This window comes from Pocillopora damicornis, chromosome 11 (assembly GCF_964200805.1).
Source record: "Pocillopora damicornis chromosome 11, jaPocDami1.2, whole genome shotgun sequence".
Lineage (NCBI taxonomy): Eukaryota > Metazoa > Cnidaria > Anthozoa > Scleractinia > Pocilloporidae > Pocillopora > Pocillopora damicornis.
The window spans coordinates 11,953,229-11,976,273 of NC_142680.1; the positions used below are offsets into that span (position 1 = coordinate 11,953,229).

At 37.4% G+C, this 23,045-nt stretch overlaps 1 protein-coding gene across 1 annotated transcript; it reads left to right on the top strand.

Moving 5' to 3' along the window:
* The first annotated feature begins 5,123 nt into the window (after nucleotides 1-5,123).
* LOC113680114 (SCO-spondin) lies at nucleotides 5,124-21,878 on the top strand. Its single transcript, XM_089186348.1, has 30 exons — nucleotides 5,124-5,188; nucleotides 5,873-5,890; nucleotides 6,101-6,543; nucleotides 6,887-7,046; nucleotides 8,167-8,205; nucleotides 8,791-9,233; nucleotides 9,913-10,072; nucleotides 10,952-11,125; nucleotides 11,268-11,441; nucleotides 11,564-11,737; nucleotides 11,880-12,053; nucleotides 12,196-12,382; nucleotides 12,535-12,665; nucleotides 12,808-12,981; nucleotides 13,124-13,297; nucleotides 13,440-13,613; nucleotides 14,218-14,660; nucleotides 15,343-15,502; nucleotides 16,382-16,555; nucleotides 16,698-16,871; nucleotides 17,014-17,187; nucleotides 17,322-17,495; nucleotides 18,173-18,346; nucleotides 18,507-18,680; nucleotides 18,844-19,017; nucleotides 19,159-19,332; nucleotides 19,475-19,648; nucleotides 20,107-20,543; nucleotides 20,906-21,059; nucleotides 21,755-21,878. Exons 1-30 carry the CDS (start codon nucleotides 5,140-5,142, stop codon nucleotides 21,757-21,759), a joined length of 5,613 nt encoding a protein of 1,870 aa, XP_089042474.1. The 5' UTR covers nucleotides 5,124-5,139; the 3' UTR covers nucleotides 21,760-21,878.
* Nucleotides 21,879-23,045: the final 1,167 nt, after the last annotated feature.

Below are 23,045 nucleotides of genomic sequence, written 5' to 3' on the forward strand. Positions count from 1 at the left end.
AAAGCATATTTCGGGACGTTTTGTGAACGCATTATCAGTTTACAATTCGAGAACCATTTCTGTAACTTGCTTGGATATTTTCTTTTGAATTTATTGAGTCACACCCTCGGAATTTAAAGAAAAGCACATTTTAAATTTCCCCATACTATTTTAGGAAAATATACTTAATTTACGGTTGATTCTCGATAAATTGGCCTGGCAAAACTTGTTGATTATTTGATTATTTTTTTGCCCCACAAGCCCGGCTTATGACTCTGGAGGCACTGAACCTGATATATTTGATACACAGGGCACCCTTCATGGGTCGTAAAATTGCTTTTACGACCGTCTATTGCACTCGGTTTACACGTGAAGACAATGGCGTAAAAATTCCTATCATAGCTGTATTTAGAAGCATAGACATGTAGGTAATATGCTTCTGCTCCATTTAATTGTAATGTGTTTCTTTAATTTATAGGTAAAATATATCCATGCCTTTAATTTCCTCCCAGACCTGCCTGCAAATAATTATATTTATTGTTTTAATTTAAGTGTGAGAAGATAAAACATGTTACAGGGTTCCTTTTACGGATTGAATTCAGGTGAGCAGGTGTCAGTGAGCTAGTTAATGTCATTTGCTTGTTGCCCTGATTTTTCTTTTACAAAGCCTCTTTTATATCTCTGTGTATGCTATCTAATATTTAAAATCTCAGTGAATACAAATGCCATATTTTAGTAGTAGATTTTTTCATTTCATCTTTAAGTTTTTGGCATTTACTTTTTTAAAATTCGTAAATGGCATTGCTTTTTCATCCTTGTTAAGAGTTATTACGCATTTCTGAATCATGTAGTCAACTTAATTTCAGGAGTTTGATTTAATTATATTGTATTAATTGATTTAATTATACTGTATTCATTAACCTGTACTTAAGCTTTCAAATGTAAAAAACTATGTGATGAACATCTGATCTTATGAACACTTACAAGATCTTACAATGGAAAAACCTGTTGGTGGTAGCTTACAGATTTTCAAAGCTACCAGAAATAAGCTGTTTGCAGGTAATGAAGAGCGAATCGACAATCATACCTTAATGCTCGATATGCTTCACTCATACATATCAGGACTTGATTCTTCACAGATTTCAGCTGGTAAAAGATGGATACTAAAAATAGATGACCATAAGAAAAAAAGTACGTATCGTCAAAAAAAAAAAAAAACACTGACGCGGTGGAGTGATTAATTTGTGTTATTTAGAATGATAGAAGCAAGAAAAATACTTTGACGTTTTTCCTAATCACCTGCGAGTTAATTAGATTTTGGATTCTACATTCAAACTGGGTGAGATGAAATTTATTCATAACATGCTTCATTGTGGTTGTCTGCATGGAAACTTAATTGTTATTATAGCTTCAGAGACGATTTCGTCGCCGTCGCAGTTAACGTTTATAAAGAATTTTCATGTAAATTAGAATGTTTCAAGAACTTTCTTCATTTTTCTTCAATACCATTTACTATTTCTGGAGCACGGTTAAGAAAGCAGATAATTAAAATCTGATCTTATGACACACTTGCAATGGAAAAACCTGTTGCTAGTAGCTTACAGAAATTTTCAAATCTGCCAGAAATAAGCTGTTTACAAGTAATGAAGAGCAAATTGACAATCAAACCTTAATGCTTGACATACTTCAATCATACATGTCAGGACTTCTGAATTTCAGCTGATAAAAGATGGATATTAAAAATAGATGACCATAAGAAAAAGTACATAGAATGATAGAAGCAGGGAAAACACATTGACGTTTTTCCTAATCACCTGCTAGTTAATAAGATTTTGGATTCTACAGTCAAACTGGGTGAGATTAAATTTATTCATAACATGCTTCATTATGGTTTGTTTCCATGGAAAGGTAATTGTTATTATAGCTTCACAGATGATTTCGTCGCCGCCGCAATTAACGTTCATGGTGAATTTTCATGTAAATTAGAATGTTTCAAGAACTTTCTTCCTTTCTCTTCAATACCATTTAGCTTTTCTTGAGCACAATTAAAGGAAGCAGATTATTAAAAAAAATTATAACTTTTGATTCAGATAATTATTGGAATATATGAGTAGCATTTGATGTTTCCACATGCAACAGGATGGTCCAGCTGAAGATAGGCTTAAAAAGGAATGAACTTGACTGTAACATAACATGCTTCATCATGGTTGTTTACATGAAATTTAATTGCTAGTATGGCTTCACAGATGATTTGGTCGCCGCCGCAATTAACGTTTAAAACGAATTTTCATGTAAATTAGAATGCTTCAAGAACTTTCCCCCTTTTTCTTCAATACCATTAATTACTTCTGGAGCACAATTCAAGGAAGCAGCTTATTCAAAAAAATGATAACTTTTGATTCAGAAAATTATTGGAATATATGAGTAGCATTTGATTTTTCCACGTGTAACAGGATGGTCCAGCTGAAGATAGGCTTAAAAAGGAGTGAACTTGATTGTAACAATTAGGAGACCAATTTGGAAACTAGAACACTTGGTAAATACACCTCGGCTTGTAATTCTGATGATAACAGTTTGCTGATGTAATTGAATTGTTAGTCCCCACGCAAGAATGTACCTTGAGCAAAGTTCTGAAGTCATGGCAGGCTTGAACTACAGTTTTACAGGAAATATTCAATCTTTCAACATTAAAACTGGGATTATGACTACTTCGAATGACTTTACTACGTGCCTTACAGTACAGGCAGGTGTTGCAATTATAAACCGACTAAATGCTTCAAAGCAAGAAAATACAAAGAGCATAGTATCAATTTACAAGTCTTAAACATCGTGTTAAAACAGCATGATACAATGACTACTTTTGAAGGTGATTATCCTTGACATCCTTCATACCATAATATTGCAAATAGGTGGCTTCTCTCCTGTTATTTTTCAAATTTCACGAGAGATAAACACTTCTCCATATAGTGTTCCGAGTTAATTAAATGAACACCCTTTTGTTCGCTGTTCAACTTACCGCTGTGAGATTTCTTAGAGAATCACCGAACCGATACGCACCACAACCGCGAGTTTCTCGAGTTCGAGAGGATTGTCGTCATAATGGGCCCTCATATCAGACTGAAACAAAAGGAGCACATAACCCCAAAAAAAGTCACAATATATATGCCAGTTTTTCAGGGGTAACTCATTTGTATCGTCATTTTCTTGAAAGGTGAGTCTCATGCTCTTTCAATAGTAGTCTTGTCCTACTAATTCTTAAATATCTACTTTGCTTATTTTTTTTTGTCAATTAGGCAATTCTTCAGTTAGATTACACAAAGTCAGTTATTCCGTTCAATTTCTGTTATTTTCAGTCTGAGCATAATAATCTTATTTAAAAGGTGGATGTATTTCATTCTGGTGGCGGTGGCTATTTATAGAAATTGAAAGCACATAGCTGTAAAATTTGAGAGTTTAAGAGCTCTCTCCTTCGGAGGGGTATTGTGGCCAAAACTTCCAAAAACTAATGTAAATTGTTCGTTTAGAAGCGATTTCAAATTTTTGGTTTGGGGTGCAAGTCGTTCATTGTACAACGGAATTCGTCTGCCACTTCTTCGTTGGCTGTTATCCACATATCTCTTTCATGGCGCCACGACGTCATCATTGGAAACAAGTCTTTAAACATCTGGGGTTTGTCGAAGAAAGATACTTTATGATAGAGTTTTCGTTTATTCGTTTACACAAACACTTCTATTACGTTTCCCGTTACTGATCAAATACTGATCCAACCCAATAAACAATTGCTAGTATACATTAGCATATCGTTGTGACCAACAAATGAGTGCTGCTGAGAAATGTCCTTGATCCCTGCTTTCAATTTAAAGGTAAGACATCTAAATCCAGCTTATAGTCCGCTTTAGGATGGAACTTAGGTTGTCCAACGTTGAAAAAAAAAACAAAACAGCTGTTAGATTACTGTTTGATGTTATGCGCTCAACCATGCAGCAAGAATTAAATTGCTGCAAAGTTGCAAGGGTAATCTCATCTCTGATCTCATTTACCATGACTAGTCTTATTCACAGAAAACTACCTACAATGAGTTTTGTTTATAACGGCATAAATATTGATCTTGAGAATGATTGTAATTCAAAAATAAGAATAAAAACATGGTCCATATTCTCATTTACACAGAGGTCTAAGGCAATGAACTGAAATGAAGCGTGCTTGTAAGAAGCTTTTGCGTTGCTATGTTAGCCTAACGTCAAAATAATTTTGATCAAACTTTGCTTCAAAATGATCGACTGCCTAATTTTTTTAACAAAAAAGTATGGTAGCATCGATCCATCAAATAACTGGAGATAAAGGATAATGGAACCATTTAGAAACAACTTAAAAGCTGCATCCTGAAAATACAATTACACCCTTAGGGTATATATTTTAATTGCTGTATGATTAACGACCCGAAAAGAGTAAAAATTCGTGGGAAAATTACCGAGCCATGCATGTGAGAAGCACTTCAGCTGCAGAGTAATAAACTTATTAAAGCGTTCCCATCAGTTTCGCGACACATCAGAACCCACGGCAAAAAGAAACTGATGATAAAAATACGTAGTCATTACAAAATGCAAAGAAAGGGAACACGCTACTTGACTTCAGGATTTCACCTCGTGGGTGTGACATCATCTCAACGATATAAATGAATGTTCGATAATAAGCATGTCACTCGTTGCATCCATTATAACAACCTTCAAAATATTTGAGGGGCTCCGACCGTTGTGGAAAATTTTAGAAATATGCCTTTCTGGTGATCAGCGGTCGCACGAAAGACTAATGTGTCAAAAACGTGTGTGCTAAACTCGTTGCTTCTTAAGTATTCATTAAATACTGTTATCCTAGAATAAATCAGTACAATTATGATAGAATAAGTTTAAACTCGCGATTAGTATTTCCACAAACCGCTCTGACTCGCATCTATCGCTTAGGATTTAATGTAGTAGAATCAAAATTAGAGAAGTTCTGAGGTAGTTCTGAAAGTTATTGCTCAATGTGGGTGTCATTTACATTTGTTATTTTGCTCATCATGCATGGAATGTAATTATAACTTAAGCATGGCTCGCACATGTCACACTTAAAATTAATGTTCACTGTTATTGTTTTTCAGAAATTGACCAGTTTTTGATAATGGAAACTTTGTGGCTTTGTCTCATCTTGACTTTGGCCCTATCTTCAGGTGGAGAGCATTTTTATGCATTAATTTCTTCCTAAGCCCTGATCGCCAAAAACATTCTTTTATCATCTACAAAGTAACCTCACCAACTCGAACTCCCAATGGAAAGGAAAATGGTTGGAGTTAGCGGGGGTGCGAGTTATTAGGAGAGTAGAGTGATAACTTTAGTTAAGGCGGTTAAAGCGTTAGTTATTGCAACTGAAAGCAGTCCTTGTAAGGACTACCCTCATCAGGGAGATTAAACAACTCGATCAAACGTTAATGACTGTCATAGACACTGGGTCATTATCAATTTCATTATTACTTATAGGTACACAGGTTTTAAGATCGTCAGGCTGGTTTGTAACTCTTGGTATCACGTCGCCGTGATTTGCCCACCGGTCAAACTAACCTTTAACACTTTGTCTGCTTTCTAACATCTTTGTTAAGATTCCAGTTGTTCTAAAAAGTAGCATTTGTTTTAAGTGATACTGAAATGTGCACATCAATACTTCTAAGATTGCTTTCCTGTCTCTTTTGGACTTTCTTTTGCCTCGAGACTCTTAGTACCACCTTTTTCAGGACTCTACACATTGTCTTTTTATAATTAGTGTTATAATCAGTATCAGCATCATTATTTCACATCATGTTTTTTTGCGAGAGTTATGATTAATATTAATAATTTCTTTTTTTTTTTTTCATTCTCAGATCTATCTCAGGCAGAAGGTTTGTTATTTGGCTCTTTTCTCGTTGATATTGAACGCAACATAAAACCAACGAGTGTATCAATTGTGTCATGCAGTTTGTTTAAGGCCAATCTGTGCTGCCACCATGCACAGCATACAAGACGCGAAATGTTTCCTCACACTGAGTAACTTCGTGTGCATGTCGACTTAAAAAAAGGATAATTATTAATAATAATGTTACTACCGGTAGGTGACTGTCATGATCAAATTCTGGATATCGCTATTCTGGCTGACGTATCAAGGAGTATGAACTTCAGGCAGCGGAGAGCTAAGATAAAACTCATCGATGACCTGGTAGAAAAGAAAGGCGTTTCTCCTTCAGGAAATCATTTCGCTCTAATCACCTTTGCAAAGGACGTCATTATCGAAAGCGACTTCAACAATAAGTCAAACTACGAAGAGGACAAATTAAAACACTTTGTTCAGAAGACAGTATGCGTGAAACCCAAGGCCTGGGGAACACGAACAGATCTCGCCATGGATCTGGCCGCCAAAGAGTTGTTTACTGAACAAAGAGGAGACAGGCCCGGTGCTAAGAACATCATAATTTTGTTTACGGATGGCAAACCTTTTAAGTCGAGGAGAGATAAACGACGTGTGATTCCGTTTAAGGATTCCATTAAAGTATTGGAGGTAGACAAAATAGATTTCAGTTTAACTGACAGGTGTTCGCTCTTTTTTTTTTTTTTTTTTTAGCAAGTTTTGTTTATTTGTTTTTTAACTTTTGAACACATTCGTGGAGATAACATCACAATACTGTGGAAAATTAATATAGACCAACTTGATGATATTTCGTCTATTGTTCCACGGAAATTTACAGCGAAACTTTGAATTCTCTCTTTCGAATTTGATTTTCAGAGATATCGCGAAAATGTGCCAAAATTTGAACGCCAAAATTTGAAATTTAAAGGTTCATACAAGACTGATTCATGCAGTTCATGACCTTGTTAAAAATTGACTCCTTGCCTTTCAACAGAGTAAAGGTGTGAGCATAATTGTTGTCGGAGTCGGTAGAAACGTGTTCAGAGCAAAAAGAAATATGTACGAGATGGCTGGCGAGAGGGGAAAGGTCCTTCTGTATCCCAGTTTTGATGACCTTCCCGGACACTTGGACGATATCGTGAAAGCTACTTGTGGTAAGCTGTCCTTGTTAAATTGCTTTATCTTTCGATGTGTTTAGAATAACCATTTTATCAATTAAATCATTCAAAAATTATTTTATTAATTATTGAATGGTAAACAAATTTCCTTTAAAAGGGCAAATAGCGTAAAGAATTTGTAAGCTAGAGCCGCGTAATGTTTAGCCATCCTTTCAAAAGCGAAGCTGTTAATGATTTGTCGAAAAATTTATAAAAGGGCTGGCCAAGCCTTAAATTTAAATCTGTCTCAAAACTGTGACAGCTCTTTTCTTTTGGAGAAAAACAGTCGCACCTCGTACTTTAAGTGTGACGCGTTCGACTGAGAACAATCAGTAAATCGTACCGAACAAAAAATACAAATTTTCAAAAACTTGTATTAAGCAATATTCGTCTTTCAACGATTGTTAATATTCCGTTTAAAACAGACGGATTTTTTAGGAGATTTATAAACAAGATCTGTTCTTCGTTCAAGAAAAGAAATGTATCACAACTTCTTCGTCTTTCTGCGCGTTAGATTGAAACAAGCGAAAGTCTTGTTAAATTGAAGAATTAAAGTTAAGTTAAAGTCTTGTTGAAGAAAAATTGCTTTGATTAGCATATCCTTTTTGATGAATGAGAAAAACAAAAACTTCATCGCGAGACATGTTGATTCATAAAGATTACTTCCTTGTTCGAAAAGAGCAGCTGGCACCAGCTAAGAGGTCTTCAATCGCTGTGCTCCTAAAAAAATGAGTTAAAAATGTAAAATATGGGGAAAAACGAATTAATCAGCAATGACACAGACAAAAATGGTGTCCAAGATGGTGTTTAATAGTTAAGTTGGTGTAACCCATCTCCAAATGTAGAATCTAGTCAACTACTCTACTCCAGCTGGGCGGCGTTATGTGGAAGCCTAAACGGTTGGCGCACTGCGGAGATCTGAGTTAAGTTGGGCCTGGTTTCTATATAGCTTTTTAGCTGGTCACATTCGTTTCATTTCTGAATATACCATTAATAAAGGAACATTCCTTGTCGTCTCGTTTATTGATATTAGTATAGTTTATTATTATTAATCTTTTTAATGGGTACTGTAAGGTGATTTTGATTTGCACTAATTGATCTCTTTTTTTCTTTGCAGAAATGCCAGAAATGCAAATGCCTGTACCTCACCCGGAAGGTTCGTAATTTTGATCAGTTTTTTAATGCAATTAACCAGTTATTTTCTGACATGGCAGACACCACTTTTGTGCAAAACAGGGGTTGTTCTGGTGATCGAATACAGTGCACGATGCAGTAAATCAAAGGATTTTATTGGCTGGCTACAAACCGCCACAATGGTGTTTTTGAAGCGAGAACACTTGGGTTTGTTTATCTCAAATTCTTAGAGACAATTCGCTTCTCGAATTAATCAAGTAAAATAATACAAAAGTCAGTCTATTGAACCCTTCATGAAAATCTTAGATCGGTAGAAGTGAAAGTGCCATAGAGCTGTGCGCGATGCAGTCGCTGAGAACAGACTACAGGAGGCCTGCACTTTTCTCCTTAGTGACTATAATACTCTTATTTCGAAGGCAAGTAACATCTGTAGAAGACTCGCTGTGGTGGTAGCACAGCGTTGTTACGAGATATCGCTATATTTAGTATGCTGAGACATGGATAGGCGAACATCTTCATGCGCACAGCTCTGCTCTCTTTTGCTCCCCGCGCATGTAGAACATTCAAGGGATAAATCATTGATAAAGATTATATTATCTATTGGTAGGTAGCTGTCTTGATATAAAATTGGATATCGCGATACTGCAAGACATATCAAGAGGTGTAGGCAAGCAAGAGCGAAGGAAAAAGATAAAAATCATTGATGAACTGGTAGAAAAGAAGGGTGTTTCCCCATCAGGAAACCATTTTGCTATTATCACCTTTGCAATGGAAGTAGTTATTCAAAGCAAATTCAACGATGAGTCATACTACGAGGAAGACAAATTAAAAGACTTGGTTCAGAAGAAATTAAGAGAGGGACCCAAGGCCTGGGGAAGACGCACAGATCTCGCCATGGATCTTGCCGCCAAAGAGTTGTTTACTGAACAAGGAGGAAACAGGCCTGACGCTAAGAACTTCATAATCATGTTTACAGATGGGAAACCTTATAAGTCGAGGAGAGATAAACGACGTGTGATTCCGTTTAAGGATTCCATTAAAGTATTGGAGGTAGACAAAATAGATTTCAGTTTAACTGACAGGTGTTCGCTCTTTTAAGATTCCGTTTGAGCACTTCCATAGATGTATTGGAGGTAAAAAAATTAGACTTCTTCTTTATCAACCGCCCATTCAGATAAGGATAGAAAGTACTTGGATCCTATAATCTACCCTCCTCAAGGATGTGCTCACTAATAGCAAATCTGAGTCCGTAAAGAATAAATTCCTTTCCGTTTCAGTAGATTATTTCGGGTATGTTTGGTGTTTTCTTTCTGTAAACACCAGGAGTAAATCTTGAGGATGCAAAGACCAATATAATACTTTATTCGAGCACCACGGCTCGGCGGAGGTCCTTTACGAGTGGCGAAACAAATTTACTGCGGTAATGAAATATTTACATTTCAGAGGTATATATGAAAGAAAGGCCGCCAACTGGAGCTGGTGATCCTGCAACATATATCTAGCACAGACATATGGTGCTAGAGAAAAAGAATGTAAACGAACGAATCTTGCGAATATTCTCTTAAAGTCCGCACGATATTTTTTTTGAACGAAACTTTGTAAACTTTCTTTTGGATGTGTGAGAAAGTATCCTGAAGATTTGTGAAGATTGTAACTTAAGCACGAATCATAAATAAGGGCCTTGTAGTTTGTGACCTGGATAAGGTTTCATTCTCTTGTTTTTACACAGAGCAAAGGTGTAAGCATAGTTGTCGTTGGAGTCGGTAATAGAGTTTTCAAAGAAAAGGAGATAATGTCAGTGATTGCAGGAAAGAATGGAAAAGTGCTTCTGTACCCTGACTATGACGACCTATCTGAACATTTGGACGATATTCTAGAAGCAACGTGTGGTAAGCTAAAAAATAACTAATCAATCTGTATTGGAAATAAAAAGTACTTGAATCATCAGTGGGCCTTAATACATAGACTGGTGCCTCTGTATTTAATTGGGAGATGAGTGAAAAAAAATTGAATATAAGAAGCTCCATCGTTCACTCAAAATACATATATAAAGTTAGAACGGTTAGAACTTTAAAGGCCAACAAAATTGACCTTTCGGGCCTTTTAACCTAACTTTTTACATATTGCTCTACTATTCTTAGTACATTTGATTATCCTTTTTTACTTCTTAGCTTAACGTGGGATTATTTAAGATTATGTTTCATGTCCCTAACTGAAATTTTTTTAAATTTTAAAATTATATCTATATGTAACAGTATTTACTTTTAAAGTTGATTTCAATTTATGTGGAATATCTGTAAATTAGCTGGTTTTATTATATAATGTCACAAGTGAAAAGCTAAGCGTATGACATGTGCTAGGGTAATCTGGAAAGTACCATCACACCACACCACTGTTACCTACAAGCTGTATTCATTTATGAAAAACAGAAAACTAATAGGCCAGGGGTGTGGCAAACAGAATCCGTGGTAAAGAGCGCAGCAAATGGTGTCGGTGTTATTGTTCAGTCTCCAAGTACGTCTGTCATTTGACATCAAATATGAATAATTTGAACGGACCAGCCAAGCAAGTGAAAATAAGGGGCGGTTTTGGTGGTGTAATAGGTAACGGTGAATGAGTGATTGCAAATCGTAAAATGGCGTCGAGCTAAAACTTTAAGGCATTATTGACCATGAAAAAATTAAACTTACAAAAATTCGGTATCCTATATGACCTTGCAGCTTTCTAATAATATGAAAGTCATGCATTTCATTTTTCTCTATTGAAAGCAATTGACGGTGGATACAGCGAGTTTTCTGAGTCTGAGTGCAGTGTGACATGTGGAGGAGGGGCAAAAAATCTGACAAGAACTTGTACCAATCCGCCGCCATCTAACGGTGGAAAGAACTGCAGTGAACTAGGACCAGCTGAAAAGACAGTTTCATGCAACGAAGCAGAATGTCGTAAGTATCTTTAGTGTCACTTTGAGTCATTTATGGTTAGAGCGGTCTAATTAGATATAAAATATTTTGTTTACCTGTTGTATATGCTATAGCTGAAGTAAATAAGCACAACTGAAGTTGCAGCTTTTGGTTCTTTGCATAGCAATTGATGGTGGTTACACTGAGTTTTCTAAGTCTGAGTGCAGTGTGACATGTGGAGGAGGGACAAAAAATCTGACAAGAACTTGTACCAATCCTCCGCCATCTAACGGTGGAAAGAACTGCAGTGAACTGGGACCAGCTGAAAAGACAGTTTCATGCAACGAAGCAGAATGCCGTAAGTATCTTTAGTGTCACTTTGAGTCACCTATGGTTAGAGCGGTTTATTTACCTGTTCCATATGCTTTAAACGAGGTAAATAAACACAACTGAAGTTGCAGCTTTTGGTTGTTTGTATAGCAATTGATGGTGGTTACACTGAGTTTTCTGAGTCTGAGTGCAGTGTGACATGTGGAGGAGGGACAAAAAATCTGACAAGAACTTGTACCAATCCGCCGCCATCTACCGGTGGAAAGAACTGCAGTGAACTAGGACCAGCTGAAAAGACAGTTTCATGCAACGAAGCAGAATGTCGTAAGTATCTTTAGTGTCACTTTGAGTCACCTATGGTTAGAGCGGTCTAATTAGATCTAAAACATTTTGTTTACCTGTTCTATATGCTATAGCTAAAGTAAATAAGCATAACTGAAGTTGCTGCTTCTTGTTGTTTGTATAGCAATTGATGGTGGTTACACTGAGTTTTCTGAGTCTGAGTGCAGTGTGACATGTGGGGGAGGGACAAAAAATCTGACAAGAACTTGTACCAATCCGCCGCCATCTAACGGTGGAAAGAACTGCAGCGAACTAGGACCAGCTGAAAAGACAGTTTCATGCAACGAAGCAGAATGCCGTAAGTATCTTTAGTGTCACTTTGAGTCACCTATGGTTAGAGCGGTCTAATTAGATCGAAAACATTTTGTTTACCTGTTCTCTATGCTATAGCTGAGGTAAATAAGCATAACTAAAGTTGCAGAATTTGGTTGTTTGTATAGCAATTGATGGTGGTTACACTGAGTTTTCTGAGTCTGAGTGCAGTGTGACATGTGGAGGAGGGACAAAAAATCTGACAAGAACTTGTACCAATCCGCCGCCATCTAACGGTGGGAAGAACTGCAGTGAACTAGGACCAGCTGAAAAGACAGTTTCATGCAACGAAGCAGAATGCCGTAAGTATCTTTAGTGTCACTTTGAGTCACCTATGGTTAGAGCGGTTTATTTACCTGTTCCATATGCTTTAAACGAGGTAAATAAACACAACTGAAGTTGCAGCTTTTGGTTGTTTGTATAGCAATTGATGGTGGTTACACTGAGTTTTCTGAGTCTGAGTGCAGTGTGACATGTGGAGGAGGGACAAAAAATCTGACAAGAACTTGTACCAATCCGCTGCCATCTAACGGTGGAAAGAACTGCAGTGAACTAGGACCAGCTGAAAAGACAGTTTCATGCAACGAAGCAGAATGCCGTAGGTATCCTTAGTGTCACTTTGAGTCACCTATGGTTAGAGCAGTCTAATTAGATCGAAAACATTTTGTTTACCTGTTCTCTATGCTATAACTGAGGTAAATAAGCATAACTAAAGTTGCAGAATTTGGTTGTTTGTGTAGCAATTGATGGTGGTTACACTGAGTTTTCTAAGTCTGAGTGCAGTGTGACATGTGGAGGGGGGACAAAAAATCTGACAAGAACTTGTACCAATCCGCCGCCATCTAACGGTGGGAAGAACTGCAGTGAACTAGGACCAGCTGAAAAGACAGTTTCATGCAACGAAGCAGAATGTCGTAAGTATCTTTAGTGTCACTTTGAGTCACCTATGGTTAGAGCAGTCTAATTAGATCGAAAACATTTTGTTTACCTGTTCTATATGCTATAGCTGAAGTAAATAAGCATAACTGAAGTTGCTGCTTCTGGTTGTTTGTATAGCAATTGATGGTGGTTACACTGAGTTTTCTGAGTCTGAGTGCAGTGTGACATGTGGAGGAGGGACAAAAAATCTGACAAGAACTTGTACCAATCCGCCGCCATCTACCGGTGGAAAGAACTGCAGTGAACTAGGACCAGCTGAAAAGACAGTTTCATGCAACGAAGCAGAATGCCGTAAGTATCTTTAGTGTCACTTTGAGTCACCTATGGTTAGAGCAGTCTAATTAGATCGAAAACATTTTGTTTACCTGTTCTATATGCTATAACTGAGGTAAATAAGCACAACTGAAGTTGCAGCTTTTGGTTGTTTGTATAGCAATTGATGGTGGTTACACTGAGTTTTCTGAGTCTGAGTGCAGTGTGACATGTGGAGGAGGGACAAAAAATCTGACAAGAACTTGTACCAATCCGCCGCCATCTAACGGTGGAAAGAACTGCAGTGAACTAGGACCAGCTGAAAAGACAGTTTCATGCAACGAAGCAGAATGCCGTACGTATCTTTAGTGTCACTTTGAGTCACCTATGGTTAGAGCAGTCTAATTAGATCGAAAACATTTTGTTTACCTGTTCTATATGCTATAACTGAGGTAAATAAGCACAACTGAAGTTGCAGCTTTTGGTTGTTTGTATAGCAATTGATGGTGGTTACACTGAGTTTTCTGAGTCTGAGTGCAGTGTGACATGTGGAGGAGGGACAAAAAATCTGACAAGAACCTGTACCAATCCGCTTCTCGAATTAATCAAGTAAAATAATACAAAAGTCAGTCTATTGAACCCTTCATGAAAATCTTAGATCGGTAGAAGTGAAAGTGCCATAGAGCTGTGCGCGATGCAGTCGCTGAGAACAGACTACAGGAGGCCTGCACTTTTCTCCTTAGTGACTATAATACTCTTATTTCGAAGGCAAGTAACATCTGTAGAAGACTCGCTGTGGTGGTAGCACAGCGTTGTTACGAGATATCGCTATATTTAGTATGCTGAGACATGGATAGGCGAACATCTTTATGCTCACAGCTCTGCTCTCTTTTGCTCCCCGCGCATGTAGAACATTCAAGGGATAAATCATTGATAAAGATTATATTATCTATTGGTAGGTAGCTGTCTTGATATAAAATTGGATATCGCGATACTGCAAGACATATCAAGAGGTGTAGGCGAGCAACAGCGAAGGAAAAAGATAAAAATCATTGATGAACTGGTAGAAAAGAAGGGTGTTTCCCCATCAGGAAACCATTTTGCTATTATCACCTTTGCAATGGAAGTAGTTATTCAAAGCAAATTCAACGATGAGTCATACTACGAGGAAGACAAATTAAAAGACTTGGTTCAGAAGAAATTAGGAGTGGAACCCAAGGCCTGGGGAAGACGCACAGATCTCGCCATGGATCTTGCCGCCAAGGAGTTGTTTACTGAACAAGGAGGAAACAGGCCTGACGCTAAGAACTTCATAATCATGTTTACAGATGGGAAACCTTATAAGTCGAGGAGAGATAAACGACGTGTGATTCCGTTTAAGGATTCCATTAAAGTATTGGAGGTAGACAAAATAGATTTCAGTTTAACTGACAGGTGTTCGCTCTTTTAAGATTCCGTTTGAGCACTTCCATAGATGTATTGGAGGTAAAAAAATTAGACTTCTTCTTTATCAACCGCCCATTCAGATAAGGATAGAAAGTACTTGGATCCTATAATCTACCCTCCTCAAGGATGTGCTCACTAATAGCAAATCTGAGTCCGTAAAGATTAAATTCCTTTCCGTTTCAGTAGATTATTTCGGGTATGTTTGGTGTTTTCTTTCTGTAAACACCAGGAGTAAATCTTGAGGATGCAATGACTAATATAATACTTTATTTGAGCACCACGGCTATTTAAACGAGGTCCTTTACTAGTGGCGAAACAAATTTACTGCGGTAATGAAATATTTCCATTTCAGAGGTATATGTGAAAGAAAGGCCGCCAACTGGAGCTGGTGATCCTGCAACATATATTTAGCACAGACATATGGTGCTAGAGAAAAAGAATGTAAACGAACGAATCTTGCGAATATTCTCTTAAAGTCCGCACGATATTTTTTTTGAACGAAACTTTGTAAACTTTCTTTTGGATGTGTGAGAAAGTATCCTGAAGATTTGTGAAGATTGTAACTTAAGCACGAATCATAAATAAGGGCCTTGTAGTTTGTGACCTGGATAAGGTTTCATTCTCTTGTTTTTACACAGAGCAAAGGTGTAAGCATAGTTGTCGTTGGAGTCGGTAATAGAGTTTTCAAAGAAAAGGAGATAATGTCAGTGATTGCAGGAAAGAATGGAAAAGTGCTTCTGTACCCTGACTATGACGACCTATCTGAACATTTGGACGATATTCTAGAAGCAACGTGTGGTAAGCTAAAAAATAACTAATCAATCTGTATTGGAAATAAAAAATACTTGAATCATCAATGGGCCTTAATACATAGACTTGTGCCTTTGTATTTAATTGGGAGATGAGTGAAAAAAAATTGAATATAAGAAAGCTCCATTGTTCACTCAAAATACATATATAACGTTAGAACGGTTAGAACTTTAAAGGCCAACAAAATTGACCTTTCGGGTCTTTTAACCTAACTTTTTACATATTGCTCTACTATTCTTAGTACATTTGATTATCCTTTTTTACTTCTTAACTTAACGTGGGATTATTTAAGATTATGTTTCAAATCCTTAACGTAAATTTTTTTAAATTTTAAAATTATATTTATATGTAACAGTATTTACTTTTAAAGTTGATTTCAATTTATGTGGAATATCTGTAAATTAGCTGGTTTTATTATATAATGTCACAAGTGAAAAGCTAAGCGTATGACATGTGCTAGGGTAATCTGGAAAGTACCATCACACCACACCACTGTTACCTACAAGCTGTATACATTTATGAAAAACAGAAAACTAATAGGCCAGGGGTGTGGCAAACAGAATCCGTGGTAAAGAGCGCAGCAAATGGTGTCGGTGTTATTGTTCAGTCTCCAAGTACGTCTGTCATTTGACATCAAATATGAATAATTTGAACGGACCAGCCAAGCAAGTGAAAATAAGGGGCGGTTTTGGTGTCTAATAGGTAACGGTGAAAGAGTGATTGCAAATCGTAAAATGGCGTCGAGCTAAAACTTTAAGGCATTATTGACCATAAAAAAGTTAAACTTAAAAAAATACGGTATTTTATATGACCTTGCAGCTTTCTAATAATATGAAAGTCATGCATTTCATTTTTCTCTATTGAAAGCAATTGACGGTGGATACAGCGAGTTTTCTGAGTCTGAGTGCAGTGTGACATGTGGAGGGGGGACAAAAAATCTGACAAGAACTTGTACCAATCCTCCGCCATCTAACGGTGGCAAGGACTGCAGTGAACTAGGACCAGCTGAAAAGACAGTTTCATGCAACGAAGCAGAATGTTGTAAGTATCTTTAGTGTCACTTTGAGTCACCTATGGTTAGAGCGGTCTAATTAGATATAAAACATTTTGTTTACCTGTTCTATATGCTATAACTGAGGTAAATAAGCATAACTGAAGTTGCAGCTTTTGGTTCTTTGTATAGCAATTGATGGTGGTTACACTGAGTTTTCTGAGTCTGAGTGCAGTGTGACATGTGGAGGAGGGACAAAAAATCTGACAAGAACTTGTACCAATCCTCCGCCATCTAACGGTGGGAAGAACTGCAGTGAACTAGGACCAGCTGAAAAGACAGTTTCATGCAACGAAGCAGAATGCCGTAAGTATCTTTAGTGTCACTTTGAGTCACCTATGGTTAGAGCGGTCTAATTAGATCTAAATCATTTTGTTTACCTGTTCTATGTGCTATAGCTGAAGTAAATAAGCATAACTGGAGTTGCTGCTTCTGGTTGTTTGTATAGCAATTGATGGTGGTTACACTGAGTTTTCTGAGTCTGAGTGCAGTGTGACATGTGGAGGAGGGACAAAAAATCTGACAAGAACTTGTATCAATCCTCCGCCATCTAACGGTGGGAAGAACTGCAGCGAACTTGGACCAGCTGAAAAAACAGTTTCATGCAACGAAGCAGAATGCCGTAAGTATCTTTAGTGGGTCACCTATGGTTAGAGCGGTTTATTTAGATGTAAAAAACTTTGTTTACCTATTTTTCATGCTATAGCTGAAGTAAATAAGCATAACTGATGTTGCAGCTTTTGGTTCTTTGTATAGCAATTGATGGTGGTTACACTGAGTTTTCTGAGTCTGAGTGCAGTGTGACATGTGGAGGAGGGACAAAAAATCTGACAAGAACTTGTACCAATCCGCCGCCATCTAACGGTGGAAAGAACTGCAGTGAACTGGGACCAGCTGAAAAGACAGTTTCATGCAACGAAGCAAGATGCCGTAAGTATCTTTAGTGTCACTTTGAATAACCTATGGTGAGAGCGGTTTATTTCGATGAAAAGAAGAATTTTGTAAGTATTTTTGCTGCTACTCTGTGTATTGTGTATAGTGTAGGAAAAATTCTACATCTACATTACTACACTTTCGTTAAAACCCTTACCATCTTCTTTCTGCATCATCATCTAAAAACCTGGTAATAACTGGTAATGAGTGTTTTTACTGCTACTCTCTGTTTTGATAATGAAGGCAATAATATTTCATCTACTGGACTACACTAACGATAAAAAAAAACTACCATCTTCACTCTGCGTTTTCATTTCAAAACCTGGTGATAGGCATAATTCTTATAAAGAAGATTTCTTGAGTCTAATAAGCTATCACCAGGAGTTTTCTATGGATAAGTTGTATGGTATCCGATGTTCCAATTTGCTAATAATAAAGTGGACAGTAAAAAAAAATGATTTCATTAGAAACTTTGCGTTCATTTCCCTACGGTTCGTTTTAATCTAAATGAAGAGTCTTCCATTCAGGCTTTCTTTTCCTCAGATGCAATCTAATCTTTCCTAAGGTTAAAATCACTTTGCTGAAATACAAATAAATTGTTCGAGCTTGTACTTTACAAGTTATCACTTGAAAAAACAAACATAAGAGATGCTTCTTTTGTTGGTGTTGTGTAGCAATTGATGGTGGATACACTGAGTGGTCGGAGTCTGAGTGCAGTGTGACATGTGGAGAAGGGACAAAAATACTTACAAGAACCTGCACCAATCCTTCGCCATCTTGCGGTGGAAAGAACTGCAGTGAGCTGGGGCCAGATTTTATGACAATTCCATGTAACGAAGGAGAATGCCGTAAGTATTTAAGCGTCATTTTGAGTCTCCTATAGCTGAGCGATTTGATTAGATGTAAAGAAGTTTCTGTGTAAATGTTTCACGTGTTAGAACTTCAGCAAAGGAGTAAAACTGAACTAACAGCTTTTTGTTGTTGTTGTTGTTGTTTTATTTCTTGTAGCAATTGATGGTGGATACACTGAGTGGTCGGAGTCTGAGTGCAGTGTGACATGTGGAGAAGGGACAAAAATACTAACAAGAACCTGCACCAATCCTCCGCCATCTTGCGGTGGAAAGAACTGCAGTGAGCTGGGGCCAGATTTAACGACAATTCCATGTAACGAAGGAGAATGCCGTAAGTATTTAAACCGTCATTTTAAGTCTCCTATGGTTGAGCAGTTTGATTAGATGTAAAGAAGTTTCTGTGTAAATGTTTCACATGTTAGAACTTCAGTAAAGGTATAAACTGAACTAACAGCCTTTGTTTTTTGTTGCTGTTGTTGTTTTATTTCTCGTAGCAATTGATGGTGGATACACTGAGTTTTCTGAGTCTGAGTGTAGTGTGACATGTGGAGGAGGGACAAAAAATCTAACAAGAAATTGTACCAATCCTCCGCCATCTAATGGTGGCAAGGACTGCAGTGAACTGGGACCAGCTGAAAAGACAGTTTCATGCAACGAAGCAGAATGCCGTAAGTATCTTTAGTGTCACTTTGAGTCACCTATGGTTAGAGCAGTTTATTTAGATGAAAAAATTTTGTTTACTTGTTCCATATGCTATAACCGAAGTAAATAAACACAATTAAAGTGGCAAATTTTGGTTGTTCGTGTAGCAATTGATGGTGGTTACACTGAGTTTTCTGAGTCTGAGTGCAGTGTGACATGTGGGGGAGGGACAAAAAATCTGACAAGAACTTGTACCAATCCTCCGCCATCTAACGGTGGAAAGAACTGCAGTGAAGTGGGACCAGCTGAAAAGACAGTTTCATGCAACGAAGCAGAATGTCGTAAGTATCTTTAGTGTCACTTTGAGTCACCTATGGTTAGAGGAGTTTATTTAGATGTAAAAAATTTTGTTTACTTGTTCCATATGCTATAACTGAAGTAAATAAGCACAACTGAAGTTGCAGTTTTTGGTTGTTTGTGTAGCAATTGATGGTGGTTACACTGAGTTTTCTGAGTCTGAGTGCAGTGTGACATGTGGAGGAGGGACAAAAAATCTGACAAGAACTTGTACCAATCCTCCGCCATCTAACGGTGGAAAGGACTGCAGTGAACTGGGACCTGCTGAAAAGACAGTTCGATGCAATGAAGCAATATGTCGTGAGTATATAAACCATCGTAAGACTTGCAGAAGCAGTTTGGGCGAAGACAGAATCAATTACTATTTTCTACTTGTTTATTTTCAGAGCTTATCAAAGAGATACCAGAAATCTGCTTGATCTCTTTCACGTCTCTCTCCAAACTCGCAACCTTCTGGTTCTATTTGCGAAACCCAACGAGAGAAAAAGACTGTCATTGATTAACGTTATGTTTAAGACGTTGCAATCCAATCAATTTTCTCGGACCGATTATTTGGTAATAGTAAAAGACGCAGTACAGCTAAGTGTAAAAACAGAACTCTCGCTTAGTTTCTCGGACATAGTGCCAGACTGGGAAAGTGGGAAAAAAAGGGAATAAATTGAAAAGAATTATAGCCTAACAATAGATAGAGAGTTAGAGTAACCATAGCAGTTTAATTGATTCCTTTTGTACATCACCAAGATTTTACTCTTCCACAGCTCCTCCATGCACAGCTGGACTCGACATTGGAATTGTACTCGACAAATCCGAGAGTGTCAGAAAAGCTAATCTGAGAAAGGTTATCACCTTCTTGTGTGAACTTGTGAAGAAATTTCACCCGTCACCAGAAGAAGACCACTTCGGTCTCATCACGTTTAACAAGCGAGCGGAACTGGCGTTTACCTTTGCGGATTCAAAATACCATGACAAGGAAGCTCTCGTGAAGAGAATAGCCGATGAGCCAATTAGACTGCGTCTGCATACTCGCACCGATCTGGCTTTAAAATTGGCATTAGACTCGCTGTTTACCAAGGCAGGGGGAGACAGACCAGACAAACCAAATGTCATGATTGTATTGACAGATGGAATGCCAACACATCCTGGGAAAAGTTTCAGTTTCGATGCATTTGCTGCGAATATAGAAAAAGAATTTAAAGCGAGTGTTCCCATTCAGGTTTAATTGACATACCATATGTTCTTTAACCTTTTTTTCTCTTTTTGTGGCACCAATTAGCGTGCTGATAATTTAAAAAGGTGGTACTTCATTATGCAGCTCGCATAAAAATTTATTTTATGACGGTGTTTGAAAAAGTATCATCATATCAGTTAAGAATTTACATCATTTGTTCAGCTAAAGGTCTATCTGCCCGTTTGTTTGTAATTTAGTGAGGGAGTAAGTTTGTCTATTCGTTGGTCAATTTTCCTTGCCCCTCATTCAAGTTATGACGTAAATACCTCACTCTCCTATATCAGCTGGCTCCTGATATCATTTTATTTCTACCTACCTATCTACAACAGAAAAAGAACGTTAGCACATTGGCCGTGGGAATTGGTAAGACGATAAATATAAAAAGCCTGAAGCAGATCGCAGGTGGAAGTAACGTGGTGCAGGTGGAGGACTTCGACAAACTTAAAGAAACGATCGAAGAAATCAAATCGAAATCTTGTACTGGTAAGGTGACATGTAAAACAAGAAAATATATATATTTTTTATGAAAATCAATGGTTTCGAGTTAGCTAATTTTTCCAAAGATGAAAAAATTTTTTTGACACACGATTTAAGAGACTTCATTCATAGAGATTACAATGAAACTCTGCTTTACATTTTCTTGAATATTACTTCAGGTAACTTCAGCTGGATGATAAAATTGCTTCTTTTAGTAAATGTTCTTTTTTCAAATGTTTGCTGTAGAAATAACCATAGGAAGTAAAATTTACTTCTCTCGTGTGAGTTAAGCATTGATCACATATATAGCATATATATATATAAAGACGTTAAGAATATATGAAAGTCATATATTTGAACTTTATCCCCAGTTCAAATATATGACTTTCATATATTCTTAACCGTTTATTTCATCACTTCACGGGTTTATTTAGACCCAACATCATGACCAGCTCCCAGTTGGCTTGTTAGCTCAGTTGGTAGAGCGCTGTACCGGTATCGCCGAGGTCATGGGTTCAAATCCCGTACAGGCCTGAATTTTTTCTGGCCTTATTTTCACTACTGCCTAAGTAGTGCACATTACTGCGAGGATCACTTTCATTCACATATATAGCAGAGTTAGTGAAGAAAGCACAGGGAATGCATAATGAATAACAGCGAGAATATAGTCAAATTGATGAAAAATTATTTTCTATTTCCAGAGTGAGAAAGCCACCTGGCGTTTATCAAGTGGAGTCGTCCTTAATTTTTTAGTACCTTGGAAGATTGTATTTGCAAACTGTACTAAGTGGCAATAAAAATTAAAAAAGGAATTCTCTGAGTGCATTGGTTGACACTATTGATGAACAACTAGAATTCATGCGACTTCAGCGATGGTTATGAGACCACACGATCATCAACGAGAAAAATAAGGAAAAATGAAATCTTTATTCTCTTGTGACCATTTTCCTGCCAATCACGTAGCCTTATTTTCTGCAAACACACACACACAACTCGCAATTTTTCTTTTCGCTCTGATGAAGGGCTAACACTCTAAACGTCAGTTTAGAAACTATTTATCGTGGCAAATTTACTTTACTAATAAATAGATAACAATACCTGGGCGCGTGTGAATATGGAATTTCTCTTCGTCTCTCCGGGTGTTCAACTCGATAACTCAGTACACACGACATGAGAAAATGCTGAAGTCGACAAGCGTTCGATGTTTCTGATGCTAACTTACTTCAAATGGATGATGAAATCCCTACCTCTGAAATTTAATGTCAGTATCAACCTATTACGGGAGCGAGCTCGAACGATTTGGGTCCTGCAGCCTAATTGATTCCATCCTATGTAGGGAATGTCTATCTCAAAAGAATGTCCATTTCATGGCTGACAAGAAAGGAATACTTTTGTAAAATTCCTTAAGGTTGTGTTTTCCAATGGTATCCAATGACAGGCGTAGCAGTAGATTTGTTTTTTTATTCATCCCATCCCCGATACCATCGGCAGATACAATAGCCTTTTTGAAATAAACACTGCAGCTTCTCAGCACCAATATTTCCAACTTGATGAACATCACCTCTTCGACACGGACCGTATTTTCTAAAGAAAATCATCAAAACAATTTTGTTAAATTCGGTAGGAAGTAACCGGAAGGAATTGACAGAACTCAACTGTAACAATGTTCAGTGCATAGATTTTAGCTCGTCATAGTATCTTATATACCCGAGTCACTTGCTTCTACCCAGACTTTACTTTAGCCGATCGTTTGTTAACCAAGAGTGCCGCAGGCATCTCCAATTATACGTGTTAGAGGAATGAGACTACAGTAATGTAACAAAAACTCTTCGTGTGATAGTGTAGTTCGATCATCCGGGTGATTGTATTCCTAAGAAGGACTGTTGTCGGTTGTGGTGACTAACGTTTCGCCAACCTGAGCGGAAGTCATCTTCAGTGTCCAGTGAATAGTCGTTGTCAGTCGAATGTTCTTAGTCCGGCTCCTATAAACGG